Raw genomic sequence first — 23,209 nt, forward strand, 5'->3', positions numbered from 1 at the left:
TCCCAGTTTGTCATTTGTTTGTTTATTTGATCAAAGCACGCCAGCAGAACATTCAACTTTGTCACATGCTGAGAAGATGGAACCGTCCACATTCCTCTGGGATTAGTTTATTATGGAAATACTTAAAGATGCAATTCAGACCCACATTCATTTAAACAGGCACTCCAAGTGCTTCAACATCCATTATTTATTTGTGTGTCGGTAATCCGTATTTTAAAACATCTTTTTCGGCTACAAGTACAGTTTTTACTTTAAGATTAATACTCAGCTGTGTCTCCTTTATATTACATAAATATTTCTTTAACATGCGACTTTAGTGAAGCTTCTATATTGTTTAAAGTTTCATATGGATCAATTTAATTTAGTTTCCAATTGTGTACTTTTTCCTGTTTAACATTTACGCTCTACAAACACAACCCTTAACTAGTGGGTGTTGAATTAACAACATTTAGCTTAAGATATTCGTACTCACATTCAATAATTTAAATGCTTTCCCTTCCTAGCTTAAAACGCATTTTAAAATGACTTAGGTACTAACTTAAGTTGAGTTTCAATTTTCGTTAATACTAAGTTGTATGATCTTGTTTAAAATATTTATAATATTTTCTTAGGCCTACGGATATAATAACTCTTTCTTTATCTATTAAAATGTCATTACAAGTTTCAATGACTTATCCTATTCGTTCATAATACATTGATACAACAGCCAACATTAAATTGTAGCTAATAACTCATCAAATTTTGTTTACATTATCGATTTTTATAGAAAACTCTTATTACTTTCATGAGACCCTTTCGTGCTTGAATGCCAGTTTAAATTAACTTTAGGTTATCGAACAATCATTGAGTATTCCGAAACATCTTATCAGTTAACATTGTTCATTTAAACGCCGACTAACATTAACTATAATTACGTATACGCAGTAGAAATATGTGATCAAATCGGAAAAAACCAAAAGTACACCAAATCATGTGACTTGTTTTTGAAAGCCAGACTTAAACTTTCAAAAGCGGGGCTCATGGTCAGCACAACTTTGCGAACTTTTGGTTTAGTATCTCCATATTTTTGACCACTCATTTTCATATTCCCTTTACTTCTAGCATTTGATGCGCTTAGTCGATAATCTTACATTTAAATACATATACATAAATAAATACTATAATTCTTAAATTTTACCTATGCTCTGAAATACTTTACAAGCATGTCGAGCAGCTTATAAATAAGTGAATGGCTGTCTTAGACCTGACACATTATATTTGCTACGAAATATTTCGTGATACAACTGTTTTTTTCGCTCGACTGCCAGCAGTTAAAGTTACTGTGTCACTCCTGATGCTTTATATATGGATATAGCACCACTGAAATCGCCGGAATTTAAGGGAAAAGTAGGAAAAATAACGCAAGACTGTTCGGAACATACATATAGGAAAAATCCAACGCATGACATGGAACATGTTTAAAACGACTCAAAAAGTATTCAACTGTGCCCAATGGTTTCTGTGACAAATTGTGCATTAAGGGATAGGATTTAATTCGTTTTCAGTTCGATTTCCGTGTAATGCCTGCAGGCGGCATTTTGGCCAATGCCAACTGTCAGTCAAGTTCAAAACTCGCAAATTCAACGACTTGGTGCAAATCTCATCAATGTCAGCTTACTCGCTTCAGCTTTTTTGCCTTATAGTGCTCCATCGGCCGTGGGAATGTTTGCATTTCGAAGTCGGGTAAATTATTGTTCTTCTGCTCTGCGGATGCGGAGCCCAGAAAAACGAGTTGTAGCTGACATATTTTCACACAGTTGGGGATAAAAGAGCTCGCTCGAAATTTAATTCCGTGTGACTGGCGAAAGCCAGACCAAAACGACAAGTGTCTGACAGTTGGTAGGTACAAATTGAAAGCGACAAAGGCAAACTGTTCTTCGGGGAGCGGTTGGAATCACCCTGCGAGGCATTGTAAATATGCGAAATGGCCCAGCAATTGTCGCGGCTTGAATGGCGGCGGAAAATTCGGCAAAAAATAGCTGTATAAAGCGGCAGTTCTGCCCTCGGCACACTCCATTAACACACCCACTCACAGACCACTCCACCCATAAAATATATATAAATATATATACTATATGTACACACATCTTATATCAATGACTTGTGTAGCTGTTTCAGCCAATTGCTAGACAACCTCCCTTTCGGCATCGTTGTCACTTGATTTGCCATTTATCAGCATTTTTCTGCCCATCCATGTTGAGTGCGGTTTACAATAGGACATCCGAAATCCAGCTGGCATTTCCCTGCATTATTTTGGCGTGAATTACTAGCACAATTCAATAAGAGTCCGTCCACGTCGGTTGCTTAGAAATGCGTTTCGAAAATCTGTAAAAACACAAAGAGGAATGGAGCTTAGATTGGTTTCGGAGCTGGAACGTTGATTGACTGACACAAATATGTACTTGTGTGTAATTTGCTATTTTTACAGGAAATTCTTAGTTTAATGATTTATTAATACCCCACACATTCGTTGGGCAAAAATAAGACCTCCCACATTGGATATGCACATGTCACCCACGTCTACCAAAACCCCCAAGAACGTCGTAATACCTCTTCACTTGCAAGCAGCTTATGCCAATTTGTTTGCCATCTTGCGTCTACAAATCGCAAATCGCCTTTCAATGAGCCCAGTAGGAAAATTCAAGGCTCACAGAGAGTATTTCGCTTTAATGACAAAAACAGTAGGAATTGCATGTGGGGGAAACTGAATGTGTACTTAAGTATAAAGTATACATTTTACATCAATAACAGTACAAACTGTTTATTATATAAACATTAAATCCGAATCGGAATTTTTAAACCATAACTTCGTGCTGAAGTTACTCTAGAAAAAAACAGAAAATTGCCTGTATTGAAATAATTTAATGGCCATATGCCTGAATACCCATCATCGGGCTCCAGTAGTCTGCTTTATTAAAGGAGCATCGGATTGCAGGCGGTAGTGAATATTTGAAACCCAGACTCCGCTTTCGTTATTGTTTGCCTGTCCTTGTTGACATCGCCATCACATCGCCATCACTTCGCCATCACATCGGCGTCTTATTGTTGTCGTCATTGGAATGTCCTTGTTCGTCCTCACCCGGAAAGTCCTAATTAGCATTAAACACTTGTTGCATAAGAGACAGCTAACGCCCCTTCGCTTTTTTCCATTTTTCTCTGCAGAATAATGTACGTTTACATTACGTATACGCAGCGGGGTCGTGTTGTGGTTGGTATATCGGGTGACCTTAATCCCGTCTTTATCGTTTAAGCAATTCAATTATAGTGTATCTTTCTGTTTGCATGTATTCTGAATTTAAATTCCATTCAAATGAAATTCACACAATCACTGTTTTTGCTTGACAGTATTCAGGGAAAAGCCTGCTACGCTTATTTGTTTAACTTGTGGTCTTTTACAAAGCATACTTAATAAATTGGCTTTTGATTTCAGCTAACGACCATTATTGTAAATTTTAATTAAAACTGCAATATCAATTCTGAGTAAAGTTCCACAAAAATAATGTTCAAACTGCGGTCGACTACCCACCCACAATTTCCATTTGTGTTTCGATAGAAATTCGACGAATGTTTCGTTCTGGGGATAGTCATTAATTTAAAATGGGAATTTGGCTGGCATGTTTGGCATATATTTACTATATACCCGTTACTCGTAGAGTAAAAAGGTATAATAGTTTCGTTGAAAAGTATGTAACAAGCAGAAGGAAGCGTTTTCGTCCATATAAAGTATATATATTCTTGATCAGGTCAATAGTGGAGTCGAGCTGGATATGTTCCTCTGTCCGTCCGTATGAACGTCGAGGTCTCAGGAACTATAGAAGCATACAGATTTCAGGAACATACACTTGGGGTAACTCAACGAGTATCGGGTATAATTATTGCCATCAAACACAGTAATGAATTCCTTTCAACTAGCCAGGAATGCTTTATACTATAAATGACTTCGAATTCACATCGAACAAATGGTTTTCTTTTTATGTAAAGCGTTCAGCTGGTACTCAAATTGTTTAGTCCGATGGAAAGTAAAAGTGCACAAAAAATCACATCTGGCTTTCGTGCTCAACCGACGCGTTGCTGCTGACAAATTAAATCAACTTGAATGCTAAATGCCGACGCTTGGGTGTTGATAATTGAAATAAAATTTGCCGCCTAACAAGGGGAAAAATAACAAAGAGGGCGAAAGGAGCACAACGAACAAGGACCAGGACCAGGACCATGAACAGGAGGAGGACGAGGACCCATGGATGGCAGCTGGAGGTGGACAGGTGGACCAAACAAAGGTAAACTTCGCCCGCAGCCTTAGCCATGGTCTTTGGCCTTTGTTTGTCCTCAGCTGGAACTGAAAGTCCGACCACCTTGAACGCCGCCTTATTAAGTATTCATTATTGTCGACTGTGATTGTGTGTGTACTGTGGACTTTTATGCACTGGGAGGATTTAGGGCAAGCTCTAGTATTATTATTGCTATTTTTGAAACAATACTTCTGTCAGGAAAAAAGACTGAATGGAATTCTAATTTAATTCCTAATAATTCGTTTTCGGATATTGTTTCTTATATTATATATTTAACAAGAAACAGATGATAATAACCAAATGGGTTTTTTCTGGCGGTGTCTGGGGTGCATGAAATTACTTGGCTGCGGTCTGCCAATCGGAGTCCTTGACAGGAAGTGGGTGGAAATTGTAAAATCTCTGGCAAGCCAAATTCACCTCTGTCGGTTTTGGACCCTAATTGCCAGCGGCACAGTAATGCTTGTGTAATTAATTTTAATGATTGTACTTTTGCGCTTGTTTCCTATTGCCGATGCTCCCGAAATGTGTCCCCAAAAACAAAAGTTTCTTTTATTGCTTTGCTATTGTTCTTATTGGTCTGAAGATGGGTTTTTCGTGCTGTGTTTCGTAGCCTAGTTTCTAAAAGTTCTTTCAGGAAAACAAATAAGAAATGGCAATAAAATGTTTAGCAAAACAAGGCAATAAAAAAAATCAATATCGAACAAGGAAGTGCAAGTGCAGAAAATGTTTAACTTTGATGGGCTTTAGTTGCATGTACTCATCACTTTTTTTCTTTCTCCTTTTTTTCAGTGCTGTAGAAAATCGATTGTATGGTGATTTTTAGTGTTCGACAATTAAAGTGTGGGACTTATTGCATAAGCTGAGTCCATTATAATTATGGGTAAAAAGCTGATGATTTATATAATACACTTCACTATTAACTTAATTTATTTGGGTGGCGCATACTTTGCCTGTTCCGATTTGGTAGTAAACCACCGAGAGAATTCCTGAATGTCAATACCTGAGTACTTGTAACTTGGATTGCTCATATCCTTAATGCCAGCCACATGCAATTGTCCTTTAGGAGCGCTCATGACTGGAGTGGATTTTAAGTTGGCCGCAATTAGAAGGCGACGCAAACAAACTCTGTGGTCCTGAGAACATATGTCGAGTTGGTGGAGTGGATGCCAGAGGCCCCACAGCCAGACAACTACACGGATTCCAAGGACCTCGGCTGAACAGCTCGCAGAGAAGGATGTTCTTTTTTTAATGAATTGCGATGCGGACTAAATTTAGACGACGAATGTAGACAGACGGCTGATTGGGGTGTCGGGCATTTAATGAATTTTCCACAGGGCGTAATTAGGCAAAACAGGATGTGAGCCAGATGCAGGTGGAAACGGGGGAATCATAGGAATCGGAGGAATCGGAGGAAACGGGCAAGGGACTCGGAACGGGATCAGATGGCAGTTCAATGACAGTCGCCGACACGTGTTGGTCCTTATGTAAATGAAGGTGTCGCACTGACATCACCGTTTAATGGTGGAGTTCAGACATACCGGCTCCGGAATTCTTTCACTTGGTGTTTAAGTTATGCCGAGAGAAAAGGGATGGAGGCTTGAATATTACAGAAAATTGTACAAAAAATTACTCAATGTATGCATGGAACATGGGAACATTTAACGCTATGAAATTTAATGAGCCCAAAATGGCGCATTAAATGACAGGACGAAGGACGAAGGCCCAGGAAGTGGATGCTGTCAAAGGCGTCCGAAAGTAAACTGATGTATTTTTAATTGCTGCATACATTAAAATAGATTTACATTGCGAGAGTGGGCCGGAAAAAGAGCAGCTTCTTCTCCCCTCCCACCAAAAGTGGGCAGAAAATCTGTACCCGAAAAAAAAAGGATTCCAAGGCTTTTCAGGCTAGAGTGTGTGGACAGTCATCGTGCAAATATTTACTGTCGTCAGAAGGGGACCCCCTTTTCAGGCCGGGTCGACAGAGTTCAGTACTGGTTAAGGCCATGCAAATCTGCCGGAAAATTCTGCTTAGTCAAGTCATGGACAGTGACCTTATGTCAAGTCTTCAAGTCGACGGGGTTAAGTGAGGTCTGAGCTCTTGAGCCATCCGCTTACTGAAATATTCCACCTAGGGCAATGCACTTTTAACATAATTCTATTTTGGGGTAATCGCGCTTGTAATTTATTTCGGAATATCAAGCGCTAACGGACTATGTGACGAATTGGGGGACTAACATTCTTTTTCGGAAGTGGGATTTTATTTACATAGTTGTTTTAAAGGCGTATATTATATCTGACCCTCAATCGAAGTACAGTTCAAGGAAGCTTTATAATTTTTTGTTTGTATTGAAATCGTAATCGCAATTGTACCGCAACTAGTCGGGAATGTGGTAAACCTTTGATAGCTGTGAGGCTCTCGATCGTTAGCTGACTTTTTATCTCAATGGAACCCCTTTAATTTGGCTGCCAACAAAGTTGTCAAACATCCATTTGCGACCCTGATTTGGCAACTTGTTTTCAGTTTATTCACGCCACACTTCTACCACACAATAATGGCCAAAAGGCGCGACTTAAGGTTGGGAAAAATGGCGAACCATTTGGAAGATGCACTGTGCCTGCTAGTGGCGCTGATATATCTAAAGTCATAAATATCCGCCGACCAGGGACTCACTTAGACGCTCAGACGATGTGGCATTACTCAAAATATTAACTTGAGCTTAGACAATGTTATGAAAGCAATAAGGGGAGCCAGCAACTTAAAATGAAAGAGCCTTTTTTTTGTCTCCTTGGCGCGTTTTAGACAAAATTACATTTTTCAAATATTTCTCCCCTCACCCAATAACCACTGCGGTCTCCCGAGCGAATTTTGAAGGACTTTAGCGGGCTGTGGTTTGTCGGAGAGTTTATAAAAGTAATTTGCCTGCGGAGGTCTTCGGGGAAGAGTTGATAAAACACGCGCGGGAAATAAACGGAAAATTTAATTTTAATTCACCCTCGTCGTTTCAATAATAAATAAGTTGAGCTGGTCCGGATTGTCAAGCGCCAATCGCTTTCTTTAATATATATGCGTATTATTGATATGCCAGACACGTAGGGTGGTGGTTCTTGTGGCTGTCGGACACGGGAATCAAAAAGAAAAGGAAATCCTATTTGGGATGCGGAAAAATTGTACAAATCAATTTCAGTAAACACCAGAAATAATAAAATAAATAAATACCACCGATAAGAAGTTATTTGGAACTTGTCGAAGTTGCTTCTGTGTAGAATATCAGATACCCTGGCAATTTTAATCAATTTTTGTACACTGTTTATTTGCGTAGCTAACTTCCAATATTAACGTACTTCTCTTATTTAAGACGATTTTATAAATTTGGTATATTTCCATTTATTGTTCAATTTTTAGTTCATTTGGAGTGCCAAATGTTGTTATAAGCTAAAAAAAACGAGGTAGACCATTCCACCTTTGGATAACTGAATTGTTTTTTGGTGGAAAAACATTGTTTGTGCAAGAAGCGAATACATTTTTTTTCGACTGTTCTGTAAACAAGATCAAATCAACGACAAATTGTAGACAGTGCAGTTTTTTCATAATATTTATCGAAATGTCAAAAATGTTCAAATTTCTCCTTTGTAATCACACTAACTTTTTCTCTTTTATAATTGTTAGGAAATGTATTAAAATGTGAAAGAAATTACAAAACTTTGTTTTTAGGAATTAAGGTCTGAGACATTCTGAAGCAAACTTCAGCGTTGGCTACACTAGAATCTTCATGCTAGTTATATTCATACGGACAGACAGACGAACAGACGGATGTTACCCGATCCAACTCCAATTCTAATTAATTACTAAGATAGGCAATCCATCACAGGAGCCATACACGCATCCATCCCGCCTTTACATACTGAATTATATCTGATTTAAAACTTGCCTTTGCTCAAACTGTCCGCTCACCGATTGATTTGGATCGTAAGCCCAATACCGCGACCCACTCAGCCTGATTGTCATTGACGGAAAGTGCCGTCGAAAATGACTGATGATTTTTCCCGCCACTTGTAAGGATGCCTGTGGCTTAATGACATGCAGGTCGTTTCCATATTGTCTCCGAAAAGAACAAGAAAAATCGCTGCTTTTTGTAGCATGAGCTGGAGTTTGGATGGCTGAGATACCAATCTGAGCCGCAACACTCGGCGTAGCTCCCTTGATTAAAATAATGTTAATGCTCAGGATTTTTTTCCCGTCGCTTTTCATTTCTGCAATACATTCTTATTTCCTCTTAACTTGATTTGTTGCTTTAGCGTGATTGATTTTGACCAAGACTTTAATTACAATTTCCTCTAATGACCCTTAACAATGCTAAGGAACAGACAATTTTTGGTGGTCCAAATGGAAAAGTAAGATAATCGATGAAAAAGTAGACATTTTTTCAAGCCAAGCTTTTCTGGTGAATTTTCCTTTCTGTTTGCGGGATTTGTATGCCTTGTGGCAGGTTTCTCTCTTTACCTGTGCACGATAAATTATGAGGCAGAAATTTGTCAGGATTTCCCCCTCTTGTAGACAGAATTTCGACCATAACCATGTGAGAAGCTGAAGCCTAAAGTGATGCGAAAAACGAAAAATGTTCGAAATGTGATAAACACAAATTATATTTTTCTGAGAAATTCTTATTTTCAGCAATTTATTTTCTTTTTTTCACCCATCTTATGGCTTAAAGTATTGTGCAACTGAGTGCTTATCACCCAGTAAAAAAAGTTATAGGTTTTAATAACTATAATTCTTATGCCTGTTTTCTTTTACTACTTTTTAAAGGACATCAAAAAGTCTTTTTCCTATACGCATTCAACAAGAATGAGAAACTCATCCGCGTTTGTGATAATATTTCAGCGGTCTTTTGTAATTTCCATGAAGGGATTTTCCTTGCACTCTCTGGTTTTTTCATACGCTCCTTCATCCTACCACGTGAAAGTTTTTCGTGGCTTTCACTACTTTTTCCAGGCAGAGGTAAGCTCTCATTTCTTTTCTCCTTAAAGAATTAAAGTACAAACTCTTTAAATATGAACATTTCGTCGAGGCCCGTCCACATTGTTTATTTTTTAGCATTCAGATTGTGTTTGCCTTCGCTCGCACATAAATTAAGAAATGGCTGAAAAAATCCCCTAGTCCACAGCTCGTTTATGACAGGCTCTCGAGCCAAGCGAACTTTTCCTTGACGCCCTTTAAGTCCCTGGCAACGCCACCTGCTGACAGGTGGAGTCCTCCGCCTAGACACTTCCACAAGCCGGAATGGCTGGTGTTCCAAGGCACTTCTCGGGCTGCTCTGGCTTTCTCCCTGGGAACTCCACGACTCCGACCCAATTACCACGCCTGGCTGACTCTGCCGCAGCTTTTTTGTTTGCCCATCTTGTTCTGCTTGATTTTTTTCCGTGGGTTCCATGTTTTGCACGGTTGTCATTCGAGACTCTAAGCTGCATAATTATGTATTTGAACCTTTTGAAAAGCATACGTCCTCCACTCGCACTCCTCGAGAGGAATGAAAGAGTGAATTCCAATCCTGAAGCATGCGAGAAATTCTGTGCAGAATGTGTAATTAGATTTCAGCTATTTTGAAAGGGATTTTCTGGCCATGTCATATGCACAGGCTTCTTCACATTTCTAACCAGAAGGGCAAAAAACCAGAGGGTCAGCTGGCTGGCACCATCAAAACAAATTCTCTGGTCTATTATCCCGAAAATTACTTGTGCTGAAACTGTTTGTTGGCCTCTGCTTGGGCGCTTTTGCTTGGCCAATTATTATAAAAGGCATTTCTCGTTTCATTAAACTTGTAATTGCCGGCTTGGCAGCCTAGGAACCGCCGGTTTCCTCCAGCCGAAATTGCCATTTTCGGGATCTTTAATAAATGCCAAGCCGCAAGCATTTTTAATATTAGCTTTAGCACCCACCCGCCCTCTTGACTTTTGTCTCGCCAATCATTAAACACAAAATTTAATTAACTGTTAATAAAGTAGCTAATGAAGACAGCTCCAGAGGCCACCAGAGCCACACCCCGTCTCGATTTCCCAGTTGGATGAGCCACTGTCAAGTTAATATTGCCTTTGGCTCATATTAAGTGGCGCTAAGCTCTGCTGTCAACACGGTCGAGTCAAGGAGATGGGGCAGGACCAGGACTAGGACCAGGACTTTCTCCCCCATTCCCATTCCCATAAAGAGTCAGGGATCAAATGGAAAACTTCAAGCATAAATTAGATGTATATATGTATGTACTACCACAGTGGGGCTGTAAGTGCTTCTGTTTAAGTCCAACCTGACCACTGTCTGCCACGTTCCTCACATATAAGTCATGGCAAACGCCTTTTATGGCATTTAATGGAGCATAAACTTGGCTCGCTTTTATAGACAATTTTCATCAATAACAAAGACTGAATGCAGCCAGACACTAAGCCAGCACACACTCTGACGCACTTTCCTTGGAATGAACAGGACACTCGGAGAAATGAAATCAATTTCCGGGAATTTCATTGGCTTATTTGATCCTTATCCTTATTATTTCTAAGAACTGATACTATTTCTTAGAAATTATTATTATACAAATGGTGAAACCACTTTCAAAAGTTCTGCAGCCAATAAAGCTAAGCAGCTTCTTATTGATTTGCCCCCTCACTTAAATGCTCTTCTAATAAAATATTTTTCTTCTCAGTTGTTTGCCAATCATGTTCCTCAACGGGGCGCTGCCTTCGCATTGAAAAATGAATATTGGAAATCTTTTAATTTGATCAATCCCGCTCCATCCAGTGTAAATCGAATGGGTGCCCAGTCAGTTAGAAATTCCAGCGGCTGCCTCATCCGGGAAACTCTACGTGCCGGACATGTCTTTATATATATCTATATACACAAACCCCTTTGGCAGACTCACCCCGTACAATCGTAATTGTCCTAGGGCACTTTGGATGAGTGAGTTAAATGCCAGGACTGTTTAACTAAGCCTAGTTCAACATGTCTGGGGGCCTCATAATCGTTTGGCGCATAAAAAGAGGCATCAAGCTGATGGAGCAAGTCCTTACATATACATTATATATACCTTTTACTGAGCAGCCCGACAACAAGTCAATAAAATTTATGACCATCAATTTTTAATGTGTCGAAAGTTTTCCTTCTTTTCTCACTTTCCTCTGCAGACAGGCAACTCCTTGGGGGTCCGACGGAAGGTCCCTTGTTTTCTATAATTTATGCCGATGGGCAAACAGGAAAAATAAAGTTTTAGCTCATAAATTTCCCGCAGGCTGTCCTTAGCACCTAATTTGGTCCACTTTAAAGTGGTCTTAGCTAGGTCTCCAAGACTCCAGGACTCCCGGACTACAGGACTACAGGACTCACGCATCCAAGGCTAGAACCGGAATCGGATGCCATCCCTCTGCTGTCCTTTCCGCTCTCCGATTTAATTGTTTGCTCAACACCTTGGCCAGTTGACTAGCCACCCATTGTTGGCTCAGTCTAGCTTACCCAACGTAATAAAGCTTGTTAGCGTAATTGCTTAATTGGCCAAGTCCAGGGCTCTTTCTGTGGATATTCGCCGGGCTCTAATGGCCGTGTTTGTTGTTTGTTTTGACCCGACGACCATATGGGCATCAGCACTCTGGCAGCCAAACACTATAAGCACATACATATAATATATGGCTGGCTTTCCCCCAAACACTTTGAATTGAGTGCTAAGGCAAGGTCGTGGCTGCATTGGTAGAATTGGCTTTATCGTGGGAATGATGAGAAGTTCAGACTTAAAAGAGTAATATTACAACAAAGTAGCCTTTTAAATAATTTGTAGAAATATATATGTACGAGCTACACTTGAACTATTTGAAGTGGTCTCTTCTAAGTTGCATCTTGTTTTTATCATTTCCTTTATTAAACTTGGAGTCTAATTGGGGTATACTCCATTCATCTCCGCTGCTCCGCATTTCCATCTTTTTCCATCTCAAACCACTCCGATAATTGGAAAATCTGTGGTAAATCTGGGAGCCAGCTGCCACACTATCGATTACCACATGGAAAGGAGGCTAACTGGCATGTATTCAGGCATCAATTAGAGACTTCCTTTCGGCCAAGAGGGAACTTCATTAAGTGCGTTCGTTTCCACACTGGCAGCCAGTCATTTGCATCAAATATCTGTCTGTCATTCAAGTTGGCTTATTCACCAGCTGCCGACAGCATAAAGACGGCTTGGTATACGTATCCTAAAGTGCCGAAGTGCTCTTAAGACACTTTATTTGCTTGCCAGTGGCGTGGTAAAAAAGGGGAATTCCTTACAAAGTGAAATAATTAATGGAATAGAGCTACAAAGATATAAAATGTAAAATTCTTTGTTACCAAGAATCATGAGCAAAGAAGCTGCACTTGGCATGCATGTGGAGCCCAAGTTAACTTAGAATCGGTTATTGAGAACCCTACTAAGCCACTGAGTTTTTGCCCTCGTAAAGCACTTATATATTTTATATGAGAGCTCTTTATATCAGAACCCCCCTGGGAACTGCCCGAGGGAACACATGTTTCAAAACACCTAAAACCCCCGATTCCGATTCCGATACCAATTCCGGATCCGAGGACTGAGGGCTGAGGACTGCGACGATCGCGTGAACAAGTAAATGCCAGGCAATAATTTTTTTATTGCCAGCCAATGCCAAAAACATTTCGCATCGAGTGTAAGTACATATTGAAATAATGTTATTCCTCTTCGGGCGAGGGAGTGTGGGTGTCTGTCTGATAAGCAGGCAAAGTCCTTGTTATTGTAGCCGTTAAATCCGAACACATACATGCACACACATATGCACACTGGCGCACTTTCAGACTCCCCCAAATGGATGGGGGCGTGGCATGTTTGCCGAACTCTCGATATTTACGCCCTTGGTATCGCTTTCGTATCGCTTTAATCAGACTCTTTGATTTTACAACACCATTATGCACTTTTAGTGTGATTGATTGGGGGGCCTGGAAAATAGCAAATGCATTGCCATTCGGCCCAAATGCGGATTGCGAATTCAAATTCGATCGGGGACTAAAACAAAGTACATAAAAGGTTTACGGGTGGCAATAAAATCCAAGGGTAATGTCATTCTCAAATAAGAGAAATTTAATTATATTCACGGTGGCATGTAGAGAAAACACCTGCAGATATTTGCTGTAACAAAAACTAGTTCAGAGTTAAATATCCAAAATGCCAAAAATATTAAACCATTTAAATGTGTTCTCGATTTGGTTTGCTTTGCTTTTGTTTTGACACACACTTTTCCATTTGCACGAAAATATTTTTTGACAATAGTAAAATTTCAAGTCCTGACAAACACGTTTGGTTACCGTTTAAAACAGGGGAAAATTGGCTCACATTTAGCGATTTGCTGTTGATGTGGCTTTAAACAAAAATTCCAATTGCATCCGTGTGGTCTGGGCAAAATACTTAATGCGGTGAGTGTTTCAAATTGCTCCAAATTTGATGTGAATAAAGCGAAAACTTTTGTGCCTGGCACTTTTGGTCTGGAAACTTTGCAGCAGTTATCAGTGGCAGTCCGGCTTACATTGTTTCGATCGAAGTCACGACAACTTTTTGCCACCGTTTGCCATTAGCAGACATGCAGCTTGTTGCACTGAGAAAAACTCAGTAAGGGAATGGAAATTTTTCGATCAACATAGTCCACTTGTTGGTGCTCCCATCGTTCTTTTTATTTGTATATTGGCTTCTATGTTATTTCAAATAGTAAATTATTAAAATTCATTAATTATTTTGAAACCAACTTAAGTAAAACCAATTCGATCGTTGCATTTTTTCCAGTGCGTCAAAACAAATTGTTAAATAAAAGTTTCTCACTTGCTTACAAAGGGCAGCTGAGAATCCGGCCAGACTGCTCCAATTGCGGAGCAGTGAACCTCGTGCATAATGCAGTTGGTCGGACATGCAGCCAACTCGCTGAAGAGATTACCGTCGGTCTCCGTTTGTCGAGAGATGTATTTGAGATATGCGGCGCATTCCACAGCCACTCACTCACTCACTCACTCACTCACTCATTCAGTTTATTCGGACCCCATCCTGACACTCGATCCCAGCTTCCAAGTCCCAGCTCCCAGCTCCGAGCTCCAAGCTCCGCCTCAGAAGCCCTGGCCGCAGGAGCTTATTTACTGTCCGGCTTGTCAGCCCGGCCGGGTAATTAGGCAGAGTCGTGTGGGATTGTGCCTGCTAACGACCCGCCTGAATAATTCATTAGACGGAGGTCCTCAGCCTCGCTATTCACTATCCGACATCCACTATATCCACTATCCACTCCCACACATCCTGGTCTCGCTGGGCATGGGCATCTGTGCTTTCAAAAACCCACCGCAAACATAACCCAAATGCAAACAAGAACATCCTCTGGCTAGTTGATATTTCACTGAGTGCATACTCTGTCCCAGATGGGGGAAAGCCACTGAGATGTGCACATCTGTGTGTTAAATGCTACTACTACGATTTTTCATTTTCCTAATATTGAAAGATATCCTTTTTGGAAGTTAGCAAAGAAAACGCCGTAAATTCAGTATACACAATATTTATTTCACCCAAGTGAAAGTTTGTCAAATTGAAGTACACAGAATATTTATTTTCCAAGAAACGATTTTCAATTTCTTCTTCTTGTTGTTTGCCTTTCAACTCTTCGCCTTTAAGCGAATTAAAATGAATTAATTTTATTTATAAACTTTACGACTCATTCCAAGCACTCTGGCTAGGCATCTGTATAACATAAGATTTGACGATTATAAATGGCAATGGGCTGCGGAATAATGTAAATTTTCCTTGGCATATATCGGCCGAATTTAGTTGGTAATTTGTGTACATATATTAGGTTTATTTATGTTGTGCACCTGTCCAATTGGGCCGGACAAAAGTGAGAGGGAGGGATGGCCGAAACGCTAAAGGGTCGCTTTATTGTCGGCACGTTTTTCATATTTCTGTAATCCATTACCAAGTCTTGGCCATCCGTCACGGACTCACAGCCTCCGGCGGACTTCAAAAGTTCTCCGGCTGGCCATTTTAAGAAGAAACTTTATGCGTAACGATTTTCTCATGCCTTCTAAGCCGCTTATGTCGAAGATGTTATGCTCTCGAATATATATTTGTGTAAACCAAACAATTTAAATAACATTCAACCAGCTGAGAAAATCATGCCGAATAGTGGTTGATATTGTGGGGACGCAATTTAAAATATTTAAAATATTATTTTTAAATTTAAATAACAGGAAATCAGGATGAAGAATTTAAGACAGAAGTTCAGGCATAAGAACTGAATTTGCAGCAAAAATATAAACATGAATAAATATATTGCTGTTTATCCGAATGCGCCAAAATATATTAAAATCAGAAATCCTGTCAAATCTTTCAAATCAGCTCTGCAGCTAAAGCTACTTAAAATGCAATTATCGTGTACTTTTTCCCATAAATTTCAACAGAGTATCAGAACTGTCAGAAATGTTGCACTGGTAACCAAGTTATAGCAGTTGCTACCCTCCAAAATACATGCTTTTTATTACCATCTGGGAGCGGAACATTTTGGGGGCTGCCAGGAGCTCGAGATTTGTGCGCTGACAGGAAGCAACTTTTGGCTGACTCATGGCAGTTGATTTACTGCTTACCGGGTACGGGAATGGGTAATGGTACTATGCAGGTAAGTGTTCTGGCCTGGCCCAGAGACTGCAGCTCGACAAATGAAATTTTGGCCCGACACACTGGGAAAATCTGCTGCCAGATGGTGGCCTTTGTGGCCAAAGGGAGGGAATGGGAACGTGGAAAGTGCTCGACTTCGTTGAGCCTTACTGCAAGTTTTATTTTATTTTAAATGTATGCAGGCTTGCTCGGATTCTGATGTTGCCCCACTAATGGGCTGCTCTTTGTCCCGAAAGAAATGGGATGAATCCTTCGTCGAAATTCTCTGTGATTCGGTAAGCAATTTTCCATCTTGCACAATCGCAATCAAGCGATGAGCTTGCAATCCGCTTGACTCCCTCCTTTCGGCTAAAAGGACGTGAATATGGGGATTTTTCGGTGATATTGAGAAATGCAACTGCTGTCGTCGGCTGAATACAACACAGTTTTTAACAGTGATTCATAAAGCTATAAGTGGTGAAAAAGCTATCATATTTGACTTTGGGGATACTTAGGGAGGGTAGTAAAACAAAATCGGGCTTCAAGGGCTTCTTTTAAAGGTTAACTGAAATTCGGCCTTCTAGTTCTACTGTTGAGTGATGCAGATTTGGCACATCCCAATAAATGTATCTATTATTTGGCCTCCTTGCCTCCACTGTGCTTAATATACCCCAAGTTACTTACCCTATCTCAGTTGAACCGTCTCCCCAGCTCTCCCCCACCACCTGCAGCGATTTCCTCGCCGAGCTCAACCATCACATCCGAGTCCTGGCAGTGACTCGTACTCGTCTCGAGAATGCTGATCCCGGTGGTGTTATCCGTGCTGACGAACGGCGTCTCGCTGAAGCGCACCTCCACGGTCTGCTCGTCGCCGGAGTCCAGGTAATCTCCGTCCGTCTCGTCCGTCCGCCTGCGGATCCGCCTCGACAACTCCACTTGTTGATGGTGTGACGGCTGCAGCTGGTGCATCTGGTGGTCTCCACCGTGTACCAGGGCGGCGTTAATGCCGCGTCCACTGAGGATTGGCGACACTGCACCCGTGCCATTGCCGTAGGTCGGCTCCCTCGGGATAATCAGCAGCTTCTCCTTGGGCAGACACGTCTCCTGGGTGATGCCATTCTCGTCCTGGTCGTCGGCGTCCAGACTGCCACCGCCCAGTCCACCATCCCCCTTGCCATGATGCAATCGCGGACCACAGGTGTTCCGATCACTCCGATTGTAGCCCCTGGTGATGTTGATGATGTTGTTGTTCGAGGGATTAAAGCAGGGCAGCACGTGCTTGAACTCCTTGCGGAAGTTCTCGTTCAGCCAGGCGTACAGGAAGGGATTGTAGCAGGTGGAGCTCATGGCAATCGAGTGGGCCACGAAGAAGAAGAGGATGTAGAAGCGCCACTCGTTGGACTTGTCGTCGAAGTCATCGAATATGTTGACCACATTGATGGGTAGCCAGCTGAGTCCGAATACCGCCACCATGGCGATGAGCATGCGGTTGGTGCGCTTCTTGCGATCCCGATCCGCCTCCTCCCGCCTCGAGGATTTCGATCCCGGCTTGGCCCTGGCCCGCTGGTTCAGCTTCACCGATATCCACACATAGCAAATCGAGATGATGAAGAAGGGGAGCACAAACTGCAGAGTGGTGGTGATGGCCCCGAACACCTTCCTGTACTGCTCCGATGGCCAGTTCTCCTCACAGTACACCCGCACGTAGGGCATCTCCGGCCCCGTCGAACCGGCGGTCATCACCTGCATATAAGCCTGTGTTGCCGAGGTGGCGTCCGGCGCCTCGACGAATCCCGATCCCTGGGCCACAAAGCTGCCGTTTAGCATTAGAGTGGCCTCCACCAGGGTCTCGTTGCCAGTCTGCGTTCCGTTCACCAGCTCGTTGGTCATCTTCATGTACATGCCGTAGGGAACGGTGGCCAGCAGGGCTATCACCCAGATGCTCACTATGATCCCGATGCAGGTGGAGAGCTTCATGCGCGGATGGAAGGGGTATATGATTACGAAGTACCGGTCGATGGCAATTGAGGTGAGGGTCAGCGTGGATATGTAGATGCTGCATCCCTGGGCAAAGGACACCAGATGGCACAAACTCCTGCCGAAGGCCCAGCGACCCATGAACGTGTACAGCGGGGTAAATGGCACCGCCAGGACGCACAGCAATATGTCCGACAGGGCCAGATTCGTGATGAATATATTTGTCACAGTCTGCATGGCCCGATTCCTTAGAACCACGTAGCAAACCAGAACATTTCCGAAGACTCCCAGGACAAAGACCGTGGCGTACAGGACGTAGAAGAAGATTTGCACGAACTGGTTGTGAATGATTCCGCCGCTCCTGTCGTCATCGGATGCAGCTACATCCGCCAGGATAGCACTAGTAGTTCCCGGCGACGTTAGGCTCCAGTTGGTTGTGCTGACCAATGGCAGCTGGCTGGTGGTGATGGAGGAGGAAGTGGTGGTGGCCGTGGTGCTCAGCCAGCTCAAGTTGGCCATCTTCACGGCTGCCGGCGTTAATGAGTTGAGTGGTGGTTGTGTGCTCGACTTGCTGCCGGTGGTTCCGGTTCGGATGCGCACCACTTAAGCGGCCATTTCCGTCGGCGCCGGAATTGAGCTCCTTACCCGATGGCCTGGCCAAAAAGCACTTGGCTGCTTAGAAAGCCTTGTGCGATATTCCGCTCATCGCTAATTTACTGAGCTGTTCAGTTCTGGAAGTGAAAGGAAACGGAGCAAGTTTTAGTTGAAATAAAGAGTTAGAATATTATACAATCTAACATGAAAGTCACATGAACCGTCTTTAGAATAATATGTAACTAAAACTATTTTAGAGCAAGTACCGAAACATCATTACATCTGCATCACTATGCATTGGGGATGGCTCTCGACGCTCATCCATAACATCGATGATAGTAAGTGACTTACAACAGTGTAAAACTCAACTCAACTCAACTCGTTCCAAAGTTTTCAGCAGGGAATTCGTCTTAAAGGGACTTAAAAACTAAGTTTCCCACTGGTACATCACATTCCACCCCTCAACATTCTTACCCCTCAAAAAACTTTGGACCCTTGCCTTTCTCTGTCTGCTTTTTGGCCAAAAGGGATTAAGTTGTTGCCCCGACTAGCTTTTACTTTTGGTTGCTGTCAGGACACGCTTGCTCGGCTTCAAGCTTCAAGCTTGGAGTCTCGAGCTGGGCTTTCAGATTATTAAAAACAATGCCAATGTGACAGTTGCTGTCTCTAACTGGGCATTAGGAGTGAAGTCTTGAGACCCCGACATCAACCGCTATTCGGACAGCTTAAGACTGAGATGAGTTGCATACTGATTCCCCAAATGTTTGTCTTTTTGTGCAGAAAAAGAGTTTAGAATTTCAGAATCACTATATGCTCTTAAATCAATTATATGGCAATAGCCATATAAAGACATTTCATTTCAAAATTACGCAGTTTGTGTCCTACTCTTAGACACCTTTTCACAAGTTTTAAAGAAGCGGTCTGTATTTTATAGTTCACTGTACGTTACTTTAATTTCAACACCTTGAATGTGCCTTCTAGAGGATAAAGTAAGCTTAAGCTGAAGGTTCTAAGCAGCATTCAACAGTAATATGGGAATCCCCTCGCTGGGAGATCCTGGCCAACAGTCAAAAGAGATTATCAGTAACCCATTACCCAAGCAGCCCATTCTCCACAATGGCCAGCAATTAGGCGCTGCAACCAATCGGAACAATTGGTAATTGCCAGATACGAAAACAATTGGTAATCTCTCTATTGTACCAGGCTATTGTACCCGGCCTTTGGAATCCTGTCAGAGGGCGGCATTTAATCTTATGTTTTCAATAGCAGGAAGTTCTGGGAATTTTATTGCTTCCCCCGAAGGTCGAAAGTTTCGCCAGCCAAGCGAGCAACCAGAAGCAATCGATGCAAATATGCCGATGGCTGATGGCTTCTGATCACGTACAGCAACTAAATGCAAATTTAATTGGATTCATCTAACAACGGGCCGGCAAAGTTTTGCCCAACATGCAGGTGCATATGCATGTAGGGGACTCCAACAAAAAGCTGTTAGTTAAGTCGTAGAATATTCGGCCAAAAACCCGGATTATCACAGACTCCGGGCCATTTCGGGGGTACTTTACAAGGTTGCAAATTGAATTCCTGCGTTTAATGAACGCATGCCGAACACCCCCAGGTCACAGATAACAAGGTCAATATAGTCGACACGAGAGGGCGAATATTTTGCAGATGGCAAAACTTAATTATAACTCGAGACCATTGTGTCATTAGAAGGAGATATTCTTTGGCAACCCAAGGAGTAAAAGCAAATTGTAAGAAACTTGTAACGGCAAAGTTTGCAAAACTAATAGAAAGCTCTCCAAAAACCACGAAAAAGAAACAAAAGAACCCCCAAAATTTGTCCTTAAACATTCCACCTCATAGATATTATTACACCATTATAGATGTTTTGTAAAATGGCGGTCGATTAAACTTAAAACAAAATCAAATAAAATCAGGGAAAGTGCACGAAATACAAAATAACCTAATCAGCTTAAGGTTTTTCTTATTTATTACCATTATTTATCCATTCACAAAAAAAATCATCAAAGACAAGGTAGACAGGAAAAATGGCTAAAAAAATTACTCATGATATTAGAGAAATATTCGCAGAGCGGGTGTTTTGAAATCTGTTTAACAAGAAGAATGTCCAAGGAATTTGTAGCCGCGGGGCCAACGACGGGAGCATAATCATTTTGATAAATTAATATAACTCTGGTCCAGGTTGAGGGAGCCTCAAATGCCGGATATTGTGTCCTGGGGATAACAACAACGTGGGACAAGAAAACAAGAAAAATTGCCAGTTAACAATTTTTTGTTTTGCCATTCTTTTTATGAACGCATTTATCCAGGGACTGCCTGGCGTGGCCCATAAACTCCCTCCGAATCATCACCAGCAGCTGGCATTGGCAAGTCCCGAGTGTCTTCGTCCTCATCATCGCCTTCATCCTGGATTCTGGGACCTGCTTCCGGGTCGTGCCCCTTTCTTCTTCTGCCCCTTTGTCCTTCTGCAGGACTCACGCGCCTCACTTCTGCCATTATCATTACTAACAAGCAGCACAAGGCAGGTTGAGTCTGTCATCTTGGCGGTCCTTTCGCTGATCTGCGGCACTTCGTAATTTTAATTTTGATGCATTTGTCACCATTTTTGTGCGCTTTTATGGCTTACACTGCGGGAAAGAACTAACCAGGCAAATCTGGGCAACAAAATTACTTACTTACCTAGTATTTACAAACAAATGTGTAATCACTATATGTTTATTGTAACAAGTAATATTTACATTTAAGCACCATTAAAAGCATTGTTGCAGAGATTAATTTTTCTTGCATAGCAAAATTGTTTTCTGTGTACTGACTCGCTGTCGCCCGAGCGTCTTCTGCGGCAACGATTTATCTTTGAGCCCGTGACATAATGAAACAAGGCCAGGGCGAGAGCAAACGCTCACTTTAATGGGGTTTTTTGCCCCCGCAATATCAGCAGCAAGAACACCCACATCCGTATTCGCATCAAACTGTTCGACTCCTCCTTTAAGTGCTAGTATATGGCCTACTTATAGGCGCTTGGGGAGTTTTATGGCGACAAGGTGCATGCGACCTCCAGAGGGCAGAGCCATTAATGAATTTCCCATCGCTTTGGGCTTAAAGATGCAGTTAAAGTGTATCTCAATGGACTGTCAGGATGTTTATGGGTGCGCGGGATAGCCAAAACACAGTGCTAAAAAAGAGAGCGAATGGGCGGACATCCTCTGGGTCCTTTTATTCGCCAAAAGCCCTTTTGATTTGCCATTTATGGCGACCGACGGTCCAGGCGGAATTAAATGAAAAGCAACTTAAATATCTTGTGGATGACTAAGCTAACTTAAGGAAGATAGTTTCCTTGGAAATGTACATGTATATATGTATGAACTGCCGGGTTATTTAACACGCGTCATTTGTTCAACTCATATTGGCTTGTTTATTTTAAATACATATTTTTGACAGACGTGCCTTAAAACAGCCACCTCACCAGAGCTCGAACAAAAACAATTTACTATAAATGCGATCAAGGCCAGATAGTAATCGGAAAACAATCAAACACCATTTGTTTAATTGCAAGGTAAGCTGCACCTATCTGAAAATATTCGAATATCAATGGAGTAACCATAGGATTAAAATTAAAAACACATGTTCAATTTAGTTGAGTTGAATCACAGCGTACTAAGCAATATTAGCATTAGCTGCTTCATCACCGAAATTCTCTCTTTTCCCCGAAATTCTCGGTTAAACCTGCAGTACCTGCCACACCGGAAAAGCAGTTGGAAACCACTCCATTAGCTGGCCGCGGTATTTTCCACCAACTCCACTAACGATTGGCCGGAGTGGCCAGTGATCAATGCTGAGGAGCTGCTCCTCAACGAGCTTCGTGCACTAATTAACATGGCCATTTCTATGATAATCAATTACAAAGTTTGCGCACAGCTTTGACGTTAGTTTCGTTTCAAAAAGCTGCGAAAAGAATAAAGTTTTGTTCGCCGCCAAGGAAATTACTCAAGAAATTAGGGGTCCCACAGACAGATGAACAGACACAGTCCATGGGGAGCATGTGTTCAATGTCTGTGTCAGTGTCATGGATCGATTGATGACGCGGAATTTAATTAAAATTTTGCTAGAATTTCCTCGCTTTTTTTCGATGCCATAGCTGGCACTTTAATTGGTTGCCTCACTCGTAAGCAGGCACTTTGCACTCAGCTACTTTTGAAATGTCGGTTTCGAGAATTATTCATACGCATATGAGTACCGGGCCAAGATATATATATTCTCATTCAATTGAGAGCTGCGGCGGGCTAATTTATTTACATGATTTATATGCCCGGCAACTAATTAGAGAGTTATTTCCATTTGGCCCTCAATGCACACGAATCGAGGGCAATCTTCCAGTAACTGATTCACTCAATGCGGGTATTTGCCACATTTACGATGGACACATAAATATCGAGTATGTGCACACACCGAATCGCATATATCGAAGTCCACATGTATCTGCATCGACATAATAGTCATAAGTGGGCAAAAAGAAAGGGAATTTCAATCGGTAGTGAAACTTAAATACTCTTTGGCTCAAAGCTTATTTAATATGTTGGCTCCAAATCAATATTAAGGTTTTCAGGTTAGTATGAATATAATTAATATTCAATTACT

General features: G+C 41.7%; 1 protein-coding gene and 1 long non-coding RNA gene across 2 annotated transcripts in view; one reads left to right on the top strand and one right to left on the bottom strand.

Annotated features, from left to right (window-relative positions):
* Nucleotides 1-203: 203 nt before the first annotated feature.
* LOC122615696 (prolactin-releasing peptide receptor) overlaps nucleotides 204-23,209 on the bottom strand; it is a 31,383-nt gene continuing 8,377 nt past the window's right edge. The window contains exons 2-3 of the mRNA XM_043790749.1: nucleotides 16,667-18,690; nucleotides 204-2,364 (exon numbers count right to left, since the gene is read on the bottom strand). Coding sequence (XP_043646684.1) covers nucleotides 16,673-18,478 — 1,806 coding nt within the window. The 5' untranslated portion in view covers nucleotides 18,479-18,690 and the 3' untranslated portion in view covers nucleotides 204-2,364; nucleotides 16,667-16,672. The remainder of the gene's footprint in view (nucleotides 2,365-16,666; nucleotides 18,691-23,209) is intronic.
* Nucleotides 13,571-14,102, top strand: LOC122615697. The gene is made up of 2 exons (XR_006325865.1): nucleotides 13,571-13,776; nucleotides 13,861-14,102. It is a non-coding gene; the product is annotated as an uncharacterized LOC122615697 (long non-coding RNA).

The sequence above is a fragment of the Drosophila teissieri genome, chromosome 3L (genome assembly GCF_016746235.2).
Source record: "Drosophila teissieri strain GT53w chromosome 3L, Prin_Dtei_1.1, whole genome shotgun sequence".
NCBI lineage: Eukaryota > Metazoa > Arthropoda > Insecta > Diptera > Drosophilidae > Drosophila > Drosophila teissieri.